The sequence below is a fragment of the Cervus elaphus genome, chromosome 13 (genome assembly GCF_910594005.1).
Source record: "Cervus elaphus chromosome 13, mCerEla1.1, whole genome shotgun sequence".
NCBI classification, from domain to species: Eukaryota; Metazoa; Chordata; class Mammalia; order Artiodactyla; family Cervidae; genus Cervus; species Cervus elaphus.
The window spans coordinates 31,136,848-31,161,115 of record NC_057827.1 but is presented as its reverse complement, the minus strand read 5'-3'; the positions used below and the strand labels follow the sequence as shown (position 1 = coordinate 31,161,115).

The 24,268-nt window shown below is 53.1% G+C and overlaps 1 protein-coding gene and 1 long non-coding RNA gene across 2 annotated transcripts in view; one reads left to right on the top strand and one right to left on the bottom strand.

Moving 5' to 3' along the window:
* Positions 1–3,339: 3,339 nt before the first annotated feature.
* Positions 3,340–24,268, bottom strand: part of KLF13 (Kruppel like factor 13) — a 42,556-nt gene continuing 21,627 nt past the window's right edge. The window contains exon 2 of the mRNA XM_043921371.1: positions 3,340–9,087. Coding sequence (XP_043777306.1) covers positions 8,798–9,087 — 290 coding nt within the window. The 3' untranslated portion in view covers positions 3,340–8,797. The remainder of the gene's footprint in view (positions 9,088–24,268) is intronic.
* Positions 14,633–23,168, top strand: LOC122706274. Its single transcript, XR_006344354.1, has 3 exons — positions 14,633–14,768; positions 15,163–15,272; positions 22,490–23,168. It is a non-coding gene; the product is annotated as an uncharacterized LOC122706274 (long non-coding RNA).

Sequence of the window (24,268 nt, the reverse complement as noted above, 5' to 3'; positions counted from 1 at the left end):
AGCAGGTAAAGAATACGCCTGCCAATGCAGAAGATGTAGGACACTTGGGTTCGATCCCTGGGTCGGGAAGATCCCCTGGAATAGGAAATGACAACCCACTCTACTATTCTGGCCTGCAGAATTCCATGGACAGAAGAGCCTGGAGGGCTACAGTCCATGGGGTTGCAAAGAGTCGGACATGACTGAGGACCCATGCATTATATATAAAACAGATAACCAACAAGGACATACTGCATAGCACAGGGAACTATACTCAATACTCTGTAATGACCTACATGGAAAAGAATCTAAAAAAGAGTGGATAGATGTGTATGTATAATTGAATCACTTTGCGGTACAGCAGAAACTAACAACATTGTAAAATAACTATACACCAATAAAAAGTTAGTATAAGGGAAAGAAAGGAAGAGCAGGAGACAGAGAGAGGGGAGTGGCTTACATTCATCAGGGCCAGAGTTTGGTACTCATTTTCCCAGAGCAATAATGGATCACCAAGCAGCAGCCCTTGTGTGGCTGGTGTGTGTGCTGATGACTCTTCCTGGGAGGTCCAAGGAGACGTCTATTGACTGTGTAAACCATATTGATAATTATTGCTGGTACTCACGCAGGACTTCTATGGAATTCACAGATAGCTCGTTGCCCCATTGTATTAATAGATGTTGGGAATGGAAGACACCCTGATGGGGACAGGGGTAGAGGACTCACCCCAGGGGCCACTCACTCCTATGGAGCTGCATTCCTAAATGAGGGTGACCATGATGTGAAACTACAGTGGTCCCCATGCCCCTCGGTCAACACCTGCTGATCTGGGGGCCGCTACTGCAGGATCTCCAATCCTAGCTGTTACCAGGTCAATATGCTTTCCTCCTGGAAGGCCCTAGGAGTGGTGCTAATGGCAGAAAGTTCCCCAGAGGACAGAAGAGGCTTGACTTGGGGGGCTGCTTGAGCTACCCATGTGCCTGGAATAAGTTGCACAGTCTAGCCTGCACCTCAAGGCCCTCTGCCTTGAGCCCAGCTCAGCAAAGGCCAGTCCACACCCGATCAGGATTGCCAAGGCCACAAGGAGATAGTTTCAGATTTTCCCCGAAATACACTGTGTCCTCATTTTGCCTCCCGATCAGACTCCCCTGCAGAATGCAGATCCCTACCTGGCAGTCCTGGCAGGCTCTGCCTATGGTGGGAAACCCCTTCCCCCTGCCAGTGGGGTGCTACTGCAGGCCAGTGCCAGGAGATGGGAAATGTTTGGCCAGCCTCTGTTCTCCCCGTCAACACTCCCTCCACCAGACACACCCCCCACCTGCTCAAAGACAGCTCTCTGGTCAACCCCCTGCACCAGAGATCCGCTGCAGGCCAGGCTGGGTTCCCCCAGTATTTGGTTGGGTGAGATGGGTCTGTCCCAGTCTGGAGTGGCACATGCAGTAGGCTCAGCTGCGGTCACATTCTCGCTGACATCCTGTTGGCCTGCTGGTGCTAGAATTCTCACTCTGGTAACCAAGTCATTGCCCAGTGCACACCGATGTGCACACTTCCCCCACACCCTCAGCACTGCACCTGACTGCCTTCAGTTTGATCTTTTCACCTGATAAAAGTGCAGAGGGAGCGGGACCCAGTGCTGAGGTCCCATCTGTACAGCCCCTTCCCTGATGGTTGATGTGCTGTGTTTGTGGCCACAGGCTACTACTACATTTGCTTTTCAAGCAACTGGGAAAACCTATTGGTTTTTCTTTTTTTCCCCCTTCTTCACCACTGGAGACCTCTTGGGGGTCTGCAGGGATCCCAGGTTCCTGAGATGGGGGTTATCTGAATGCCAGGCCCTGTTTGGAAAGGACTGATGTCACAACCTATGGCTGCTTTTTTCCCATCGATATTTTTGAAGCTTTCAGGCTCTTAGCACACGATTATTTACGGAAGTGGCTCCATATTGCTTGCTGCTGTCTGGGGAGTTGTGAGCAACCAGGAACTGTCTCCATAAGGCACAACCACAGCCATCCAGGGAACATGTTCCCTCCCACAGAGACTGGGCTCCAGAAAGACTTTTGTCTGAAAATGTGTACATGTTTTCCTAACAGTTCAGTGTATGGCGGGGGTTGGAGGGGGGAGCTTCCCTCCCCACCCCTCCTCCTCCTCTATGACACAGAAAACAAGCTGTCATCAGGAAACGCCTGGCGAGTGTGGATGGAGCTTTAGGAAAAGGCATCTTTGGTCACCTGCAAGGCCTTCCTTTGTTATTTTGCTACTTTACCTTTGTTCATGGTTTGCATGTAGCCTATGGAAAACAAGAGGTGATCACGGAAGAGCCCCAGTTCTGGGTCTGCGCCTGGTGGGCTGTGACTGTGGGTTGGAAGCACAACTGTGGTCCAGGACCCTACCCCGCTCCTGCCTGGCACAGACCAGCCCTGCTGCAGGGAGCAGCTGGGCAGTTCATGACTGCAGATTCAAGTGGGCTCTGGCATCAACTGGGCATCAGGGCTTCCCTGATAGCTCAGTTAGTGAAGAATTCACTTGCAATGCAGGGGACCCTGGTTCGATTCCTGGGTCACGAAGATCCCCTGGAGAAGGGATAGGCTACTCCCTCCAGTATTCTGGCATGGAGAATTCCCTGGGGTCGCCAAGAATTGGACACGACTAAGCGACTTTCACTGGCATCAACAGACATCACCCTGCACTCCATATTCCAGGATCCCTGGCCCTGTCCCCATGGTCCTAGGCTGGCCCCCTCTGTGTACTTCAGGGTCGGCTTCCAGGCTGACCTAGGGGTCGAGCTGGCTGCATACAGAGCATTTTCTGGAACAAGCACTACACCCTGCAACAGGAACCTGCCTTCTCAGAGCTCCTGGGGACTGAATTGGTGAGGCTGAGCTTTCTGGGGTGTGAGGAAGGTGATGAGCCAAGGGCATCAGGACATCAGTGATGCCCTGGGCATCAGGGCATCAGTGACTGAACAACAATCTGTGCTTGTTGTTCAGTCACTCAGTTGTGTCTGACTCTGTGACACCATGGATTGCAGCACACCAGCCTTCCCTGTCTTTGACCATCTCCCGGAGTTTGCTCAAATTAATGTCCATTGAGTTGATGATGCCATTCAACCATCTCATCCTCTGTTGCCCCCTTCTCCTCTTAGTTTCAATCTTTCCTAGTGTTAGAGTCTTTCCCAATGAGTTGGCTCTTCGCATCAGGTAACCAAAGTACTCATCCCCTGCAAAGCCGTCTCCCCCTCCCCTATGTAAAGCCTGCCAGTTCTGAACTGGTGTCTACCCCTTGGGCCAACTTCTTAAACTGGGCCATTTCGGTTCCCTCCCCTTCCAGGGCTTCGCCCATCAAAGAAGCAGTTCTGGCAAATAATGAATCATAAATTTTATTTCAAAATGTAAACGTCACTAAACATGCATACACGTTAAAACAATAAAATTTACAGTTTCGTTAATTTTTTTTTCTTTTTGCATAGGACGTCATTACAATATAGAATCTATGCCTTACAAAATACATACAAAGTTTTATCCGAGCAAGCCAAGGCCAGATTGGGAACTGTACAACTGTAATACTTCACTGTAGTGATCCGGGAAAGACGAGACGTGGCCTTCGGAAGCATGGTGTGGTGCTGGTTAAAAAAACAAAACAAAACAAAACCAAAAGTTCCTACAGAAAAGAAAAGTGTGCTCGATGGAAATGGTCTTGGACCCTTGGAGTCTACCGTGGGGTTTGGCAAACAATCCCAGAGAAGCTCCATCAATGGCTTTGGGAAGAGGGGCAGTCTGTGAAGTCCAGGGTGGCTGAGACCCCTAGTGCACCCAGCACAGAGATTCCTGGGCAGATTCCTGGCCTGTGGGAGCCATAATGGCCCTGCCCCCAACAATGCACAGCTGCTCAGCTACCCTCCAGCCCTCAGGGTCCTTGGTGCTTGCCACAGGGATGTTCCAAGGTGAGCCTCCTGCCCACATGCCCAGAGCCAGGCACCCTGACCCAGGAATGGACCCTGGGAGGTGGCCCCCTGCTCCAGGGATGGCAGGCTGGCCTGGGACAGGTGCTCCTGGGCTGAGTAGGGGAGACAACCTTCACCCAGACCTCTGGTTGCCTGGCAGGCATTTGGCTTGGTTTCCAAACAAACATGTGCAGCAGCCTGTCATCATATCACCAGGAAGACAGCCCTGGGAGAAGGCTGCTCATGCACCCCTCCCCCGTCTCCCATGTCTTCTGTGTCCCCCACAGGGAATGCAAGGTGTTCAGGGCAGGGGAAGCAACTTGCTCTCATCCGTTCCTCTTTAAATAAAAGTAAATTTAAAGCTGCACGAGAAGGGGAGAGGCTGGGTGGGGCCAGGGGGCACACTGCAAGTCCCAAATGGCAAGAAGGGTTCAGTAGAAACCAAGTACAGCCCTGGGCTACTGCCTCCCACCACATCCAACTCTTCTAACTGATGAGACAGAGTAGCGGGCGGGAGGAAGGGCTTCTCCCTGAACAGTGTTCAGGCATTTATCAGTAGTAAGCTGGACGGTGCATCTGAGTTCTGATACAAAATTCTCTGGAATGTGTCTGGGACAAACCTTTGAAGCTCAAGTCTTGGAGTCAGGAGAATAAGTTACAGGACCTGGCTTTCTGCAGGGCAATCCTGAATTCAAGAAACGTCTCGGCCCACACCCTTGGTTTTAGCTTTGGAAGATAAACGGTCACCAGAATTGAATGTGGGATCTTTGGACAGCAAAGATGTGGGTGACCTGTAGAGCATTTCTTACTGGCTGCAGTGTGACCAACCCATCAGTCTTCAAACCCTTCAGCACTGAGTCTTTGAATGACTTTGTAAACGGGTTAAGAAAATTAAAAAAAAAAAAAAAAAGAAAGTGACAGCTGTTAGAAGAAAAAAAATATCAGGTAGCCTTGTAAACATAGCTGAAACCAGGAGATGAGCATCAAGGGGACGCTATTGCTCAGGTCATGCTTCCCTGCTGGGTGGTCCTTCGCTCGCTGAGCTCAAGGAGCGAGTCCCTTGGGGCGCTCTGACCCTGCAGCCACCTTAGCCCTGCTTCTGGCAAGAAAAGCGGCCATATTTTCTGGGGACAGTGGGATGGAGGGCAGGAGACTTGAATGGAGACCCCGCTCCTGCCGCACTTCACTTGGACCCCAGAAAGCCGCCAGCCCTGTCCTTATGTCCCAACAAATGGGCTGGGGGGCACTGATGGCCTGCTGTCTGTCCCTGCCTCTAAGTTGCCTCCCACCCCGCCACCCTGGTCTAAGCTGTGACCAAGAGCATGGGGAGGTCTGGGGAGCCCCGTGCAGCTGCTGAAGTGTGCACCTGGAGGCTGCACCCTGGCAAATCCTGCACCTGCCGGGATGCCTGGCCTCAGTAAAGCGGTCACCCTGCACCTTCAGTGCAGTGCATGGGCTGCAGCAGGGTGGAAGGCGGGCACCCGCAGGGTCACATCCCCATCAAGGGCATCACTGCCCATCCCCACACAGCACCCCATGGCCTGCTGTGGAAGGGGCTCATCTTTCCTCATAGCTATAGAACAGGGTAGGCGTTTGGGGTGCTGACAACCCTAATATGGCTGATGCTGAGGGCTTCCTTGTTTGGGACAAGGGCCAAACACCAGCCCCCAGGTTGAGCCCAGGGTCACCTGTAGGCCTTCTTGGAGGGGAACCTCTCCCTTCACTCAGGCAACCTTCATTTTGAGATCTCTGCCCCCTTGGCCTACAAGAACTAGTCAGCACACAATAAAGGTTGGAGTTTTCACTACTGTTTCTAGGAGTTGTCACACTGAAGCCAGCAAGCATGGCCATAAACCAGAAAAATGAAAGACCCTGAAACAGACCTGGGCCGGGAAGACATTCTACTTAGAAAAAAAATGCAGGCTGTTCAGCAGGGTCCTCCGCCCACCCCCACCACCATGCAACCACCTCCCATGGGGGTCTGAGTGAGGGAGGGCCTGCACTCCCTCCTTCCATATGTCGTGATGATGAGATGCTAGCAAAAGCCCACTTGAACCTAGCCTGAGATGCATGGATTTCCCCCACCCTTCAAGTGAGATGAATTTTAGCCTCAGATGAGCCAGGATGGCCTGCTGGCTGGAGCTCCAGGCCGAGTGCTCCGGGTGCCAGCCAGTTCTCTCCAGATGCCCAAAGGCAGAGAAGGAGAAGCCTGTGTCCTGGGCCAGGCCCACTTCAGAAGGTCCGCACCCTGCCATTAGACCAAAACTGCTTTGGGAACGAGGACACACTCATCTGCCAAAAATAGCCCGCGCCTGCATATTTCTGTTTTAAGGCAATGTTACCCTTCCATCTAGCAGACGGAACAGCCCTGGGTCACTTAGAGGAAAAATTAAATTAAGTGCTCTCTTTGGGAACAGCAAACGCCCGCTTTCCCTCCCTCCCCACCCCCCCCCCAAAAAACAAACCAGCTCTTCTTTTATTCCAAGATGACTGGGTTTAGAGTCCTTTCCCCTCTTCCTATGTGCAGAGAGACGTCGGCTCTGAAACCCTCTTTCCTCGGCAATGCCACAGCCAGGTCGCAAGGAGACACCAGGCTCCCGCGGGGCACGTGGCCCCCCTCCCTGACTTTGGGGACCACGTGGGCAGTGAGCGCACCAAAGGACTTTGGAATAAAATTCCTGAACCTGGAATGTGAGTTCCTGAGACATGAAATGTATTCGGAGTGTGGCTTTCTCGGCCCCACACAGAAACGGCCTTGGGAGGGAGCTCCGAGGGCCCTGCCGGCCTCACTTGGGGACTGGGCATGAAAAGCTCTCACCCCTGGTGCTCAGGGCACTGCTCTGTCCAGGTGTCCAGCACATTCTGTTCTCTGTCCTGGACCAAATGCGAGCAGGGCTGCCACCGAGCCCCAACAGAGGCCAGGGCGAGGCCTCACCCCCATGCCGCTTCTGCCCGGTTCCCATGCACAGCAAGAGCAATGCACCTGCCCACCTCGTACCTGCCATGCTCTCAGAAGCCACCATCACACCACTGGCTGACCCCAGCTGACACAGCAGAGTTAGAAATGGGCACCCGGAGCACAGAGGATGGCAGTTGCTAAGGACATGGGGGCGCCCATGTGCTCTGGAGCCGCCCAGGGCCCATGAGCACCAGCTGGGGCTGGGTCTCCGGACCTCCTCCGTACTGTAACCCTCATTGTGATCGGGTGGGGGCAGAAGCAAGATGGCCACAGCCAAGGCACTCTGGGCTCAGGGAAGCCCCTCTACGGCCCTCTGAGGTCCCAAGGGTCATTCCTCCTCATCGAAATGAACAGAGGTCTCTGCAAGATACCCCAAGTCCTTCCCAAACCCACACCCCTGCCCCAACACACACACACATACACACACACACACACATACACACACTGTCCTGGGGACTTGTATTTACAGGCCCTGACTCCCTGGAGGAAGGCCAGGGAGGTGCTTGGGCGGGGGCTGCCCCAGCTCTCCACAGCGGAGCATGCTGGAGCCTGCCTGACCCACCTGCCCGGGTCGGGGCTCCCGGAGAGATGACCCCAGCTCTCTGCTCGGGAAGGCTGGCAATGGGGACCCTACACCCCAGTGCCCCAAGGCTGGGGGTGGGCTGGGGCCTCCCAGGTGGGAGGGGGAGACCAGGGAGGGAGGAGTCCAGGGGACACAGCTCACGGAGAAGCTGAGCGTTCGCTGAGTCTCAGCTGGGGACACGGTGGGTCTGAAAAAAAGCACTTCCCACAACTTCTGTCCGGTGCTCCCCGGGGAGGAAAGAGAATGTATGTTCTCCAACTGCATTTCCCATAGCATCCGCCTTGCTACCCCCCAAAGTTCCAAGTCACAATGTTCCGGTCTCTTGCTACCGAACAGTCTCCATGGAGTGCTACGCACGGCCACTGCAGGCCACACGCACAGAGCCCCGCTTTACCCACCGTGTCAAACAAAGGCGTCTCACGAGCAGGGTCAGTCGGGGAAAATGTAGGAACTGGATGCACCGGTGACACCTTTGGACATCCTTGTAGGAGGCCAGTCAGAGGATGTGGTATAATAGTGGAAGGTCCTGGCGCCTTCTGAGGGGACACAGCATCGCACAGCCGTGTGGACATCAGACGGTGCATCGGTCTGCCCAACCCAGGATTGCATCTCTGCTTCCAGCGCTTGAGAGGGACCTGGGCAGGGTCCCCGAGGTGAGGACTGTTCCCCTCGCCCATCACGGCTTGAGGTGTCCCTCATAGCCCTCTGCATTCTTAGCCCACTGCCGCTGGGGCGAGCCTGAGGCTGGGCAGGGGGCAGGAAGAGGGAGCCATGGGCCCTGCTCAGGGGTCTGCCCTAAAAGCACAAGGCTGGTGACTACCGCTCCATCTGCCGCCCGCGGGGAGCTCCACCTGCACTGCTCCGCCCCCAGTGTGTGCCCAAACCTTAAAGGAAACTCCAGAGTGGAAATCTATGTACAGAATAAGGCGGCAGGAAGGGGGTGTCCTCACTGACCTCATGGAACATGTCCATCCCTGAGAAAGGGGGGGAAGGCTCAACACCACTGAATCTCACCTGCGTGGGTATGTCTCTTGTGCAATTGTGGATGGTGTTTTTTGGAATTTTTTTTCATTGTGGTTTTTTTTGTTTTTTTTTGTGTTTTACAAATTTGACACCTGAGGTGAATAAAATTGGTTTTTTTGTTGTTGTTGTTGTCGTCGACTTCATAAAGTTCTCTCTTTTTTTCTTCTCTCTTCTTGTTACAAAAGGTAAAGACACAGAATCACGAGAAGTGAGAGCATCTGCTCATGGCTGTGGTAAGGAGGCGGGGCATCAGGGCGTGGCATGGCCTGGGTGGGGCGTGGCTTGCCACAGGCCCCGCCCCGCGCGCAGGCGCTCAGGGCGAGCTGGCTGGGCTGATGGTGGGGCTGCTGGCGTCAGAGCGGCTGTAGTCGCTAAGCGAGCCGGTTCGCGAACCCCCGCCGCGCCGCTGCAGCATCCCGGGGTGGAAATTGGCGTGGCGGCGCGCGTGCTTGGTCAGGTGGTCGCTGCGCATGAAGCGCTTGTCGCAGATGGGGCAGCTGAACTTCTTTTCCCCCGTGTGTGTGCGGTAGTGCCGCGCCAACTCGTCAGAGCGCGCGAACTTCTTGTTGCAGTCCTGCCAGCTGCAGGCGAAGGGGCGCTCTCCTGTGGGCGAGAGGGCTTACGGTCAGTCTCAGCGCACACCCTAGGCTGCCCCGCCCTCCCTGCGCCCCTTCGTTGGCGCCCCATCTCCGCCAACCTCCGGGTGGGCGCCCGCACCCTCCTGTCACTTCCCATCTGCTTCCATCCGACCCCTCCCGGGAGGAAATGACAAGATCCCAGGTGCTGCGGCCCCCTCAAGTGTGTGCCACCCAGCAGCCTGTGTTGGGTCAGCTGTGCCTGAGCGGCGGGAAGCACAGGCTGGTCCCTGGGCTCTAAGAATGGGAGATGGGATCGGGGAAGGCGCCGGAAGAGCTCGCAAGCCAGCAAGTTTGGCCACATCACCCTGACCCCACAGATAACCCTAACCCCACGGAAGCCCTAACTCCAGAGCCTCAAATCCTGCAGGATCTGCAGACAGTTTGCCGACCCCAGCACCCAGCCATTCAGACCCTCTGCAGTCTCCTCATCTGTATTATGAACAGGTCAGGACAGACAATTTTCTGGGACTAAGAGTCTGTTTATGGGCTTCCCAGGTGGTGCAGTGGTAAAGAGTCTGCCTGCCAATGCAGGAGATGCAAGAGATGCAGGTTAGATCCCTGGATCAGGAAGATCCCTTGAAGGAGGAAATGACAACCCACTCCAGTACTCTTGCCTGGAACATTCCATGGACAGAGGAGCCTGGTAGGCTACAGTCCATGAGGCTGCAGAGTTGGACATGGCTGAGCATGCAGGCACTGGCCAAGAGTCTGTTTGACTGCAGCTCCAGCTAGCGTTGCTGCTGTTCCTCTCTGAGAAGTTCCAACATGGCTAACAGCAGAGAAGACTGGGGGTGACACCCAAGAGAGGAAGGTGAGGACAGCTTAGAGCAAGAGGCAGGCCAGCCTTCACCCAGGCAAACTCTGAACCATACACAAAAAAGACATTAGCTGCACGGGGAGAACCAGCAGGGAATTCCTGCACCCTAGAGGGCAGCCTCTGGCACTGGGGGTGGCCAGAGTTCCCCTTCCTGCCGCATTTCTCCCCCTCCCTCCCAGACTCTGGCCCTCAAGCTGAGAGCTGGTCTTTGAAGCCTGTCCATCAGGGCCCAGCAGAGGAAATCGATGCTGCCCACCCCCAATGAGGCCATCAACCTTAAATACAAACAGACACCCAAAGATGGTCAGGCAGCCAAAGAAAACCAGTGGCACAAAAGGGCAAGGCCAAGAGCAACAAAACCACTGACTCCAGAGGAAAAAGAGTGAAGCCAGGAAACAGAAGAAAATATTAACCTAAAAATTCTGACTAGCATTCTCAAGAAATTTCAGACAAAATTTTATGTGTAAACAGGATACCATAAAAAGGAAGTTCAGAGTACAGAGAATAAGTGTTTAAAAATTGAGAGTATTGTTGCCCAAACAAAACTCCCATAGAAAAACTAAAAACATACTCAAGGAAATATCCCAGGAAAACAGAAAAACAGAAACAGCTCTAAAAAATATGTGAATGTTGTGCTGTTCTCTGTCTCCTAGCAATGCTTAAGTTAAGAGCTCTGTATGCTCTCCCTACTGACTTTGTTTTGGGTAGAAGGGGGGTTCACAATCAAGCAGGCAAGCAAACCACTTCCCATCTGATAGTTACAAACAGCAGGAGGTCACAGTTCAGAGTCACAGGGAATTGATCCTGTGGGTGCAACATCTAACAGAAGACACTACTGAGTAAAAGAACAGAAAAAAATGGAGGAGAGGAAATTACCAAAGAAACAACAGAGTAGGATCTGTCAGCTGATGCGAAGAGCCAACTCACTGGAAAAGACCCTGATGCTGGGAAAGACTGAGGGCAGGAGGAAAACGGGGCAACAGAGGATGAGATGGTTGGATGGCATCATCAACTCAACAGATGTGAGTTTGAGCAAACTCCGGGAGATGGTGAAGGACAGGGAAGCCTACTGTGCTGCAGTTCATGGGGTTGTAAAGTGTCGGGCACTAATGAGCGACTGAATAACCACAGCAATCTCTTACAGTAAAAAAAGGAGACAGGAAACTAACATGGAAAGGGTTAGCATAGAGGTGGGCGGAGTAGTGAATAAAGGCTCCTGCCAAGAGTATCTGCAATGTTAGAACACTAGAAGAGACTGCAGAACTTACTTGAGAGAAAGGGGAGAAGCAGGTCATCCAAGAGGGAAAGAGTCTGGAACTGACAGCAGCCGTCTTCTAAGCCACACTAGATGACAGAGCAACAGATCCTCCCAAGAGTACCTCTCACACACTAGCAGAAATAAGAAGAAAAGGAGAAGCCAGGGAAGTGAGTGAACAATGAAGGGTCATCTCTGGACAGGAGTGAGGGAAGAGACCTGATGGGGCACTGGAGCTGTGGACCAGGAATCACACAGGGAGCTTTACAAGAAAGGGAGTTCCATACACCAGAGTATAGTCAAGAGGCTGAATGAATTTCAGGATGCAGTGAAAGCACATAGTATTCTTTGGTTAAAAGAAAAAAGAGGCAATTAGAAACTCCAGGAAAAACAGAAGGCATGCAAGAAAATTGTCTAAATTAGAAGTAAACTAAAATGCCAAACAAGGGGACTTCCCTGGTGGTCTAGTGGTTAAGACTCAGTGCTTCCACTGCAGGGAATGCAGGTTTGATCCCTGGTCAGGGAACTAAAATCCCACATGACACATAGCGAAAATGTTTTTAACTTAAAAAAAAAAAAAAAGTTCAAATTTCATCCTAGCAGAATTACAGCACACAGTTGTTATAAAGTACTTGGAAAGGTCCAGAACAGGATATGGTGGTGTCCTTTCACAGGACCAGTGCTGAGCCTCAAGGTGAGGCTCAGCTCCCCTTTCCACTGTGTACTGACTTAAGGCCTCAGACAAGTGCCTCACTGCCCACCATGGGGTAAAGAGTGGCCCCACCAAAGATATATCCAAGTCCTTACCCCTGGAAGATGGCAATGTGACCTTATTTTGGAAAAATGTCTTTCCAGATATGATAAGGTACAGATCATGGGAAGAGATCACAAAGACTAGAAGAGAAGGAAAAGGACTCCAGAGAATGATGGGCCCATAAGCCAAGGGAGTCGGTATCTGGGGTGGCCACCAGACACAGAGGGAGAGAACTGACACTGCCAACACCTTGATTTCAGACTGCTGCTCTCCACAGTGAGAGAGCACACTTCTGTTGTGGGTGTTCAAGCTACCCAGTTTGTGGTAACTGGTTACAACAGCCACAGGAAATGAACACAGTGCCCCATCTTCATAGTGAGGTGGTGATTCTACAGGACTGCACTCAAGCAGCCCTTGGCACTGGGTCTGGTTCATGCCCAGTGATGACTCCTGAGATGCTGTTGTCACTTTTATCTATTATTCTTATCAACTAGTCTTCTCAGATTTGGCCTGCTTGGAGGAGCCAGGGGTGGGGGGCACAGAACCAATCCAAAGTCACACTCAGCCTTGCTTCCTAATAAGCCCGTGTCGTCACTGGGAGCTTGTCCTTTTCAGGGTCCTTCCGCTTGCAACTCTGGGAGGCTCCTTAGGTGGATATAATTAGAGAGGGTTGCATGATCCCAGGGCAGCAGGGAGGGGTGACATTCAACAGGACAGAGTGCTGGTGCCTGGCAGCTTGGTGGCAGCAGGTGGGAGGGTCCAGCATCACCACTCAGCCAGCCAGCAGCCCTCAGCCTGCCCAGGCATCAGCAGCATGACTCTTTTATGGGGTACAAACATAATGCTTGGCTCTGGGGACGTGGGTGTGATGCCGGCAAACAGAGCTCTCCCTGCTCCCTTCTCTATTCCTCCAGCAGCCTGTTCCCAGCGGCCAATAAGCCGGTCGGTCCATAGACAGACGGATAAACCATTCAGAAGTTATGATTCATGCTGGCAACGAGCGGCACTGGGTCTGGCTCAGCTGGCCTCTGAGTGGTGACATTCAAGTGGTACCCAGGAGGTGAACCAGAAGCATGGGGCAAAGGCAGCGTGGACGGGAGTCCTCCCCAACAGGGTTGTCCTCCCCAACAGCGCTGCTCACCCTTTTAGGAAGGGTGGGAGGGAGCTTTTGTTCACCTGAGTTATGTCCATCAACATTTATCACAGAAATTAAAACAAAAAATTTAAACTCAAGCACACATTCCAGTAGCTGTCAGAGGGGTGATGTCACCATACATCACACAGCCTCTGGGATATTCCACTGTATTCTTTTGAGAGAATAAAGAACAAATAATGTTACTGTTAGGAAAATAGTGCTGACCTTACGGCTCCCTGGAAGGGCCAGCCGTACCTGCAGGTGTCTCTGGGCCTCACTTTGAAAACCTCTGGAGGGTGGGGCTCCGGAGACTGGCCCCAGGTGGCATGGTGGCTGAGAGGGGTGTGTGTGTGTGTGTGTGTGTGTGTGTGTGTGTGAGGGGTGTGTGTGTGTGTGTGTATGTGGTGTACCCAGAGTCAGGCGGGAGGCCAGCAGGCCTAGGTCGGGCGGGAGGGGTCCACCCATGCACTAAGTAAAGCCGAGAGGAAACCAAGCTCAAGTTCTGCACCTGCCTCTTCCTAGGATGTAATCAAGACACAGGAGCGGTACCACGAGCTACCACCGGAGGGCGCTCGGCCCAGCGCAGAAAGGACTCAGACCCCAGACCCCTGAAGGGAGTCCAGGTCTCCTACAGCCTCCCTGCCCACCGCCCCCGACTTCAGAAGCCAGGAGGGCGGCAGGTGTGTGGGCCGAGGGGGGCCATAGGACAGGATGATGAGACCTTGTGAAGAGAGGCAGGGTGACAGCAAAGGGACTGGATGCTCAGGGGGGAGGGAGGTAAACTGGAGGAGGGCCAGGGTCACAGTGACGGGCCTTGGAGACCCAAGGACTGGGGTAGGGGCCTGCCACGCTGGAGGAGTGGGTACCCGCCAGTGAATGCTAGGCCCCAAGGAGCCAGGACTGAGGGATGAGGTTAACGGTGGAGGCAGGTTGAGGACCTACGGGTGCTGATCCTTGGGGATGTAGTGTGGGGACGAGGTGGGGGGCCGGGCCTGGCGGTGTACAGTTGCGGGGAACACGGTCCCGCAGGGAGTGGGCCGTGGGGGTGGGGTAGGGGCACGCGGGGCGGGGGTTACATAAATGTTCCCTGGCGCCCTGCGAGGCAGCCGAGAGCGGTTGCCTCATCTTATCAGGGAACAGGGCGTCCCACACTCTTGCCCAAGCCGCAGGCCTGGGCGGGGACAGCGTGTTCTTTCTGAGAAGCCACAAGAGACCGGGCGGGAGCCCAGGGCTCTCCTCGCCCAACCCCCGCAACGGCGCCCCGCCCGGGGCCCGCCTCGCGCAGGTGCAGCCGCGCTCACTAGTGCGCATGCTCCGCTCGGACGGGTCCAGAGACCGCCTCTTGTTTGCCCTCCGTCAAGGGCGTGTGCTCCGCGTGACCTGACTCGGCCCATCCAGCCTCCGCCAAACTTGCCAGCCTCCGCAGCGTGAGGGAGGTACTGGCTCCAAGAGCAACTACGTCGTGGTTCTTTTCTGTGTGTGAGCCCCTGGTGGGCAGTTGAGGCAGTGGTGGTGCCCTGAGCCAGGACTGGCGCCGCGCCTGCAGACCTGGGCAGTGAGTGCTGGGCTCTACCGGCCCCAGCTCCGGGAAGCCTGGGGAAGGGAAAAGGGAGAAGTCTGACCTGGGGCCCCGGGACAGAAAAGCAGTGGTCCAGGGGTGCCCAGAACCACAAGAGCACACCTCGGTGAGCACACGGCATCCGTGCGGGTGTGTGGAGGATGATGGGGGAGGGGCAAGGCTGGTCCAGTCAGAGGGAGGCACAGGCAGAGGCCTTCATAGAGAAACAGCTGCTCCCAGGCTCCAGTTACTGGCTGCCAGCAAGCGGCCTGCCATTCATCAATAGATCGCTCCAATCTGTGGTCTCCGGCATGCGTCCGCTTCCAGTTCCTAACCTCAAAACGGCCACGTTCTTCACTCCCTGGAGGCCTGCTTTCCCTCCCACTCCGCGCATCTCGGCAGATGGCTGACCACTGAGGCCGATCAATTGCCAGCCTCCAAAGAAAGCCAGACCGGCAGCCTCAGGGTCAACAGAAACGCCTGTTTTCTGAGGGGGAAGCTGACTTTTCTATTTTCTTTAGGAGACCATTTGACTCCTCTGCTGGTGACTTACAAACCCACATGGAGCTGACACTTGGATGCCTGTGTCCTGGGGAGTCCAGGCTGGAAGCTCTTACCCACCACTGTACAGGTGAGGGAGGTGAGGCCCTGGAGAGAGACCTGCCACCCGGTGGGATCCCCCTTGCCCTGGGACTCAGCGGGCAGAAACAGTGATTTCTGCCTGGAAGCCGCCCCTGCAGAGGTCACAGCCTGCCCCTCTCCCACACCTGCACTCCTGCTCATTTGTCTTGGCTGCATCTCACAGTAACTGTGAAGGTTTAGTGTGAGAACACACAGGTGTTCAGAGGAGATAGGTGGTTATCACGGGCGGAGCTCCTGGGAGCGTCCCTGGCTAGACACCAGCCAGTGTTCATTTCTGCTGAAACTGCCTGGCCCTGCCCAGGGTGCTCTCCTTCAGCAGTGCTGTGGTGCACGCATGTGGCTCATCACAAGCTCCTGTGCACTCTTGCACATGCCAGGGCTGGCAGCACATGAAGGGAGGAGGTACCTGGCTGGAGACTGCTACACACAGCCTGGGGGCTCGAGTTAAATAAGCAAATCTGCCTTCTGGAGACCCGTGTATCTCCATGTTTGTACAGTGGGTGCAGATGTATTTTAAAAAAAATATGTATTTGGCTGTGTTGGGTCTTAGCTGCAGCCCGAGGGCTTGGCATGTGGGATCTTAGTTCCCAGACCAGGGATTGAACCTGTCCCCCTTGCACTGGACAGTGGATTCTTAACCACTAGACTCCCAAGGAACTCCTGATGCAGGTGTATTTTTAAAGTAGGTGTTCTGGGTTGTTGCTTTGCCTTGCTTTGTTTTGGAATAGGGTAATTTGGTCCTAAAATTCATGTAGAAAAATAAATAGAAATAGCAAAAAAAAAAAAAAAACCCTCTGAAAAATAATATTGAAGTGGGGGGACTGACCACCAGGTCTGCCATGCCATTCATTGCACAGGCTGCTGACTGGCAGTTGAGCACAGCAGAAATGCCTGGACCAGATTCTAGGACCATGGAAATTATGAAGCAGAAAAGGACGGGTTCAAGGGATAGGGTCCAAAAATGTCAGGACAACTAAGTAACAATTGCCTTTAGCTTCATACCGTAAACCAGGATAAACTCGGAAAGGGTCAAAGATTTAAATGGGAAAAGTAAAACCACAGATGTTTTAGGGGAAAACATGAGAGAACATTCCTTTTAAATGCTAGAAGTTCTTTCTATAAATCAAAATCTAGATGCCATAAAAGACTGATAAATTTGATTACAAATGTATAAAATACATCCCCATAAACAAAGTCACAAGGAAAGGCAAAAAATAAGTAACAAACTGAGGAAAATATATCCATAGCTCTTGTTACAAAGGACTAATTTCCAATACCGGAAGAGATGACAGAAATTAAAAGGAAAACATAACACCCATTAGAAAAATGGGCGAGGGCTCTAACTGACAGTTCATAAACGGGAGGTACAGTGACTCTTGAACATCCAAAAAGATGCTCAATACTGCCCATCAGGAAACAGACAGAAGCAAAACCCCACAGACACTCCCCTTCTTACCTATCAGGGAGCTGAGATGCTGAGAGCTGGCACGCCCACTCTTTACTGATGGAAGTACATACTGCCACCAGCTCTGCAGAGGACAGCCTGGCAATGACTACTCAAATGACAGACCTGTGAATCCTTTGAACTCACAGTGCAACCTGGGGGAGCTATCCTGCAGACTATACCCGCACACCTACAAAATGGGATGTGAGTGGCAGTGTGGCAAATGCCTCAAAACAACTCATGCTCTTCTAGGCTTTGTTACATACACTTAACAGACCCTCACACCACAGACTCCTATGAAGAAGGAGCTGAACAGTTTCTTTCTGAACTGAGATGGAAAGATCTCTGGGGGATGGCGCTGAGAGAAAAGCGAGCTCCCAAGCAGGACGCTCAGTCTGGAGGCCAAGTTTCATGTGCGTGCAGATCTGCCTGGATCTGAGATGCTCCGGGTGGGCACCTGAGGACACAGGACCCGTAGTCGGTGGGGGCAGAGAGCTAGGCCCCTGGAGGACAAGGACTCGGAGAACCTTCCTTGGAAAGGGACTTAAATGCCCTGGATTTTGAAACATACAATGTGTTTACCTAAAAATTAAAAACACAAATCCGAAGCAAACTCGGAAATGGCAGCCACAAATTCTACCTTTCTACAAGTTCCCAGGGCAGGACTGGGACTCTACCCAGACTCCACAGCCCCACTCACACTGCAAACGGCTGGATGGAGGCCTCTCCCTGATAAACAGTGTGACAAACCTGGTATGGCTTAAAAGACAGCAGAGACGCATTCCAACAGCAGCAGACCTGGGGCTGTAATCATGCCTGGAGGCCCCCCAGGTTCCTGCCATAAAAGTCGCTCTGTTCACTCTCCTACGATGGACCATTTAGCACCAGCGTGGGTGGATGCGGCAAGCACTGGCTGCCACCCATCCTCCTGTTGCAACCCAGGAGAGTTCATCCCACTGCAAGGATGAAAACCCCAAGTTCAAGGCAGGAGAACAGGAGTCCTCTGCCAGGGCCAGGAAAGAGGGAGGGACTGGGTGTCCTGTGCAGGCTCCTGGGAAAGGCTTTCCTCCTGGACCAAAAAAGACAGGATGAGGGCAGGAATGGCATGGAAAAGCCTGAGGCTAGGTGGGGGAGACCTTGGGGTGACGATAGTCACCAGTAGCTGCAAAGAAGTCCTTGGAGACTCCCACGGGGGCCAGACTGCTCCTTGATACAGATGAGTCCTTGGCCAAGCTGGGGCCCCACACTACCCCCGCCCCCAAAAAGCCAGCTCTATGTGGTCAGCAGGGCCACCAGGGCCCCCGGGAGAGGGCCTGGCCCAGGGGGCAGGGCACGCCACCCCCTCCTCTCAGGCAGAGGCTTTGCAAGCACTCTGGCCCTACTTCCTCTTCCTGTGTCCCCTCCCCCAGCCCTCAGGTTCCTCCCCCTGTGCCTCCCGGGTGGGCCTCGCAGGCAGGGAACCAGTCCCTATGGTGCATGGGCGTGGGTGCGCTATTCAGGACTGCACCCACCCCAAGAGGCAGGTGGGTGCAGTATGAACCATCTGTAAGATGGGACCTGAGGTCAAATGTCAGAATGGCCTCACCCAGCTCACACGAGGGGATGGCGTGTCAGGAATTCCTCCCTCCCTACTATGGATCAGGCTCGACTATGGCCAGCCTCCCATGCTGACCTTGGCCACTAACATCTGGGGTGACAGCAGGAGAGGAACCCTGGAAGCTACCGCCCATCATCCAGACAGCCTGGGGAGCCACACCTGCCCCAGTACAGAGTCACAAGGCCCCTCTCGGCTCCTCAGGGTAGGGCTGGCAGACCCCCAACCCCCGGCAAGGGCGTCCCTGTCGGCACCCACCATGCGGAAGGAGCCAGGCCGCTCTCTTCCCTGAGAGGCTGGCCTGTCTGTCTTCAAGGCCTGAGCACCCAGAGGCTGCACCCTCAAAACCTGAGCCTGGGCTCTGCCTCCAGGCCTGGTGCCTACAGCCGGCCTATTCCAGGGACAAGAAGTAGGCCATTTCCCTTACAGAAAAAAAGTCATGAGGCTCGAACAGAACAAAGCCAAACGGTGGACTTTTCAGAGCTGATTTCATAAAACAAGTAAATCAGAATAAAAACAAGTAAGCCATTTATTTCACTATCGTCTGAAAATGCTTTTGGTTTTTGAGGGAGCAAAAAAAAAAAAAATCCTGTCACTGACCTACTTCTGCTACAACAGTTGGGAGACACAGAGGACCTACCCAAGATGCTCAGGAAGGAGCCCAGGTCACCAGACTCGCCAGTGTCTGGCTGGCCTGGGCCACATGGGGTAGTTACACCCGATTCTGTTTGTTGGAGCAGACTCTAGCATCGCCCTGCCACAAGCCTGGGTGCTAGTCAGCACATCAGGCTGCACACACGGAGTGGGAGGCCACTCGCTGCCCCACCCCCACTCCCCTGGGCTTCTCCCTCCCTGAAGATATCCATGCTGTCTGGGGAGAAGTGCCCTCCTGGGAGCCTTCCAGATCCAGGGACAAAGGCTGGCCCTTCTCCACACACCCTGCCTGGCCCTCTGCCTTTCTCTGGCCCAGCCTGGAGCAGGTTTCCAAGGGACCTGGGCCAGGAAGGAGGGCAGAAGCCACTCTGCAGCCCCCACTCCCGGCACTGTCCCCAGAAGCCTTGGGCTGGGGTGTCCCCTTCCCCTATGGCTTAGCAGGGGACTGACGCTGAGGATGGCCAGTGAGAACTGCCTCAAGGTGGCACTCCTTGGAGTCACCCCCCAAGGTCACCACAAGCAGGATTCATGTGTTGGGTGGGGCAGGTAGGTGTGGGGCAAGCCTGGCTGTCTCTCTGATGCTCTCACAAACCACAGAGGTGATCCACTCACACACTTTTGTCCCCACTGGCCAACCAGGAACACAGACCCCTGAGCAGTCAGCCCCACTGTCCCGTGTGTGGGGGAGACGCACGTGCCCCAGAGCTGCCATTGCAGGGAGGACCCACAGCTATCTGGGGTGACCTCATCCTGCCATCCCTACTGTTTTCAGCTGCATTGCTTTCTACAGTCAGAACGCAACACGATGGTGATGTACACACACATTTACACTTATCTACATGTGTTTGCGTGCTCAGCCACTCAGTCGTGTCTGACTCTTTGCCACTGTATGGACTGTAGCCAGCCAGGCTCCTCTGTCCATGAAATTCTCCAGGCTAGAATACTGGAGTGGGTTGCCATTTCCTCCTCCAGGGGATCTTCCTAACCCAGAGATCCAACCCAGGTCTTCTCCATTTCCAGTATTGCAGGCAGATTCTTAACCCACTGAACCACAGGGGATCAACAAACTTAGAGATATTTCAGACTTGGGCCTGTCTCCGTGGAAGCACCCAGGTCTCTGCTGAGGGAGCACTGCTCACCGACACGCATGGGTGCACATGCCTGTGGCGGTCAGAAGGACTACACACCAAGCATTTCGGAAAGGTCTTTTTCCTGCTTTTGCTAATTTGAAAATTTCTGTACCCAAGGTCCCCTTTCTAACAGCGAGAATAAAATACCAATGGTTCCTGCCAGCAGGTGGCCAGCAGCCACTCCAAACAAGGGTTTGAGGCCATCTCTGTCACACACACACACAGTCGACTCACATCCCCCTACTTTTCCTGAAGGGACAGGCGAGGTGAGGTGTGTCGCCTCCCCCGCTCCCCCAAATGCTTCCAGACCCCAGACTGCTCCACACAGGGGATCTCCTCCAGGAGACGTAATGCCATGAACAACTCATGTGAGCTGAACCCCAAGAACAGATGATTCCATCTCTTTGCTCTCTGTTCTGGTGGTCACATCACTAACTGCCTCCAAAGGGAACCCACCAGTGTCTTCCCTGAGCTGAGGGGAGCAGCCCCGTTAAGGCCCGGCCCTCTCCCGGCCATCTCAGGAGAATCCTCCCACCTCAGGAGCACTGTGCCGTCAACAGCCTGTGTGGGAGTCTGTGATTGGTGGCACCCCAACCCAGACAGCCCGGGAATCACATTTCAGTCAGTTTCATTGGAGATCTTCTCAAACACTCCAGAAAGGTGAGGACACGAGTTTAGGAACCACAAGTAAAGACCCAGCTTTACTCATTTGATAAAAATATTCTTCATGTAAGACTAATCAAAAACAAAGTGGGACTGGGGCTTCCCTGGTGGTCCAGTGGTTAAGAGTCCGCCTGACAATACAGGGGACACGTGCTCAATCCCGGGTCCAGGAAGATCCCACATGCTGTGGCTCACCTAAGCCCGTGACTCACAGTTACTGAGCCTGTGTGCCTAGAGCCTGTGCTCCATAACAAGAGAAGCCTCCGCTTGCCGCAACTAGAGAAAACCCACTCGCAGCAATGAAGACCCTAGTGCACCCCCGAAAGTAAATAAAAATTAAAAGTGAGTAAAGGGAACTCATATCCAAAATATATAAAGAATTTTAAAATCTCAACAATAAGCAAACACTTGATTGTATAATAATACCGATGAGAGACCCAAACTCAACTATCAAAGATGCACAGATGGCAAATGCTATGTGAAAAGTGCTCAATATCATTTGTCATCAAGGAAACGAAAGTAAAACAAGAGGATGGCACCCTACACAAGTGTGTGTGTGTTTAGTCGTGTCCGACTCTTTGCAACCCCCACGGACCGTAGCCCTCCAGGCTCCTCTGTCCATGGCAATTCTCCAGGCAAGAATACTGGAGTGGGTTGCCATGCCCTTCTCCAGGGGATCTTCCTGCATCTCTTATGTCTTCTGCATTGGCAGGTGGGTTCTTGACCACTAGCCCCACCTGGGAAGCCCATACACAAGTGAGAGCAGCTAAAATCCAAAAAAACTGACCCTGCTGGTGGAGCAGCTGAAACTCTTGTTTGCTGCTGGTGACAATGCAATGTGGGATGGTCATTTTACAAGATGGCTGGGAAGTTTCTTAAGAAGTTAAACACAGACTCACTAGACAAGGCAGCAGTCCCACTCCTAGGCATTCATCAAGGGAATTCACCATCAGCCAACACTGGCAGTCAGCACTTTCTGTGGGTGAGGGGGTGAACATGAGCTACGTCCACACAGTGGAGCACAATTCAGCCACAAAACAGAAGGAACTACTGGTTCCCGCACACCCAAGTGAATGCATCTGAAATGCATCTTGCTACGAAGAAGAAGCTAGACCCCTAAGTCTATACTTTGTATGACTACTCATGTGACATTCTGTCAAAGGCAAAACTGTAAGGACAGAAAATGCACCAGGGGTTGGAGGGCTGTGGCTGACCACAGAGCTTAATTTTTAGGGTGATGAAACTCTTCTGCCTGGTACTGGGAGGGTGGTTACAGACTCTCTGCTTTGCCAAAACCTATAGACTGGACTTCACCAAGAAATGTACTGGAATGTTTGCAAATGCTTAGCCTGGAGAGAAGGCTGCAGATCCCAGGATGGGGGCTGGCTGGGACAGTAGACACCAGCCATATTACAAACACATGACATGGTATCTGGGTGGGTGGGGAGACAGGGACAGGGAAGAAGCCTGCACCTCAACAGAGCTCCAGCTTCTTAGAGGAGAATCCAGGGCAGACCATCCCAAAGTGCTTCACATGTGCTCTAGGGCTGAACAAACAAGTGGATGCAAGGCAGGGGGAGGGAGCCTAGGTCTTGCTGTCAGAGAGGCAACAGCCTCTGGACCAGGGGAGGCAGTGAGTCCTTCCTGGGGGTGGGGGTGGGGGAGGGATGCCTCCAAATCTGAGATGGTGTGAACTCATGCTCTGTCCTGTGTTCACACAGAGAGCTAAGTGAGTGAAGACTGTGGGCGAGGACACATCCTGGCTCTGTCCACCAGGAAGAGCAAGAAGCAGTGACACCTCCAGGAACAAGAACACCTGCAGCACCTAGATCTTGGTCTCTAAATACCACTTTACAACAAACATAAATGGGGATCCTTGGAGACATGGCTCACTCTGGGACTGGAGTGGTAAACATACAAGATGAGCCAGAAGCAGCTTGTAATGCCAGACAGTGAAGAAGTGCACAGAAGTCAGCATGACAGGGGCAAGGGACCCAGAAACCAACCTGACCTGGCCCTGGCCAAGGCTGGAATGTTTGAGTAACAAAGTATATACCAGCTGTCGCTCTCCTACTGATTAAAGTGACTAGAAGAACCCCTCTAGGAAACGGCAGCCCACTCCGGTATTCTTGCCTGGGAAATCCCATGGACAGAGTCTGAGCCTGGAGGGCTACAGTCCATGGGGTTGCAAAGAGTCAGACATGAGTGACTAAGCACAGAAGAGCACTTCTCCTCTATGGGGTTTTTCCCCCAAAGCCATAAACCCAGTCTCACTCCAAGAAAAACATCAGACAAATGCAAACTGAGGGACATTCTACACAATCCCTGGCCACCACCCCTCACAATGGTCAAGGTCAAGGGAAACAAGGAAAGTCTGGGAACCTGTCCCAGTCGAGAGAAGCCCAGGAGAGCTGACTACTATAGTAGTCAGACAGTGAATTACAGAAAACTCTGCAGTCACATTGTGGGATCATGACAGCACTGACCATGCGGCTTCTTTCTAACTTTTTATTCTGTATTAGACTATGGCTGATTAACAACGTTGTGATAGTTTCAGGTGGACAGCAAAGGGACTCAGCCGTAACATATACATGTATGCATTCTCACCCAAATTCCCCTCTCATCCAGGCTACCTGGCTTATTTCTGAGAAGTCAGTCAGTTCTTCTTAGATAGTGCAAAGGGCTAACACAGCCCCATTTATTGGGGAAAAAAATAAATGCTGGTGAAAGTGAGAGATTTCCAAGGTTCCTCAGATGTGTGAGGAGGACTGGCTCAGACAGTGGCTGCCTTTGCCAGCCAGATACTTCCCTGCTGAATGCGTGCCCATTCCAGGGATGAATGTGCAGGAACTGTCCAGTGGTGACTGCAGCAGAAACAGCCAAGTGCCCAATAACCCAGCACCTGCCACCTGGGTCTTTTTTTTTTCTAGATGACATGACTTTAGCTTCTGTAGCAACAATGCACCAGGGGAAAATGCTTCCTGCCCGACTCCCTTGCAGCTACAATGGGCTTTGGGAACTGATTCTGCCCAATTTGCTGTAGTTGTTAAGTCACTTTAAGTCATGTCCAACTCTTTGTGACCCCATGGACTGCAGCAGGCCAGGCTTCCCTGTCCTTCACTATCTCCCTGAGTTTGGTCAAACTCATGTCCATTGAGTTAGTCATGCCATTCAACCATTTCATTTTCTGTCACCCCCTTCTCCTCCTGCCCTCAATCTTTCCCAGCATCAGGGTCTTTTCCAGTGAGTTGGCTCTTTGCATCAGGTGGCCAAAGTATTGGCGCTTCAGCTTTGGCATCAGTCCTTTCAATGAATATTCAGGGTTGATTTCTAGTGATTGAGTTCTAATTAAACCACTGGGTGCATTTTCATGATAGAGGTGGCTATATGCACTCTGCCTTTCATACTTGGCTGGACCATGTCCTCCCTACATGGACTGAGTCCTCCTCACCCACAATGTCGGTTCCAACATTGCAGGACCACCAGAGTCACACCGTCAC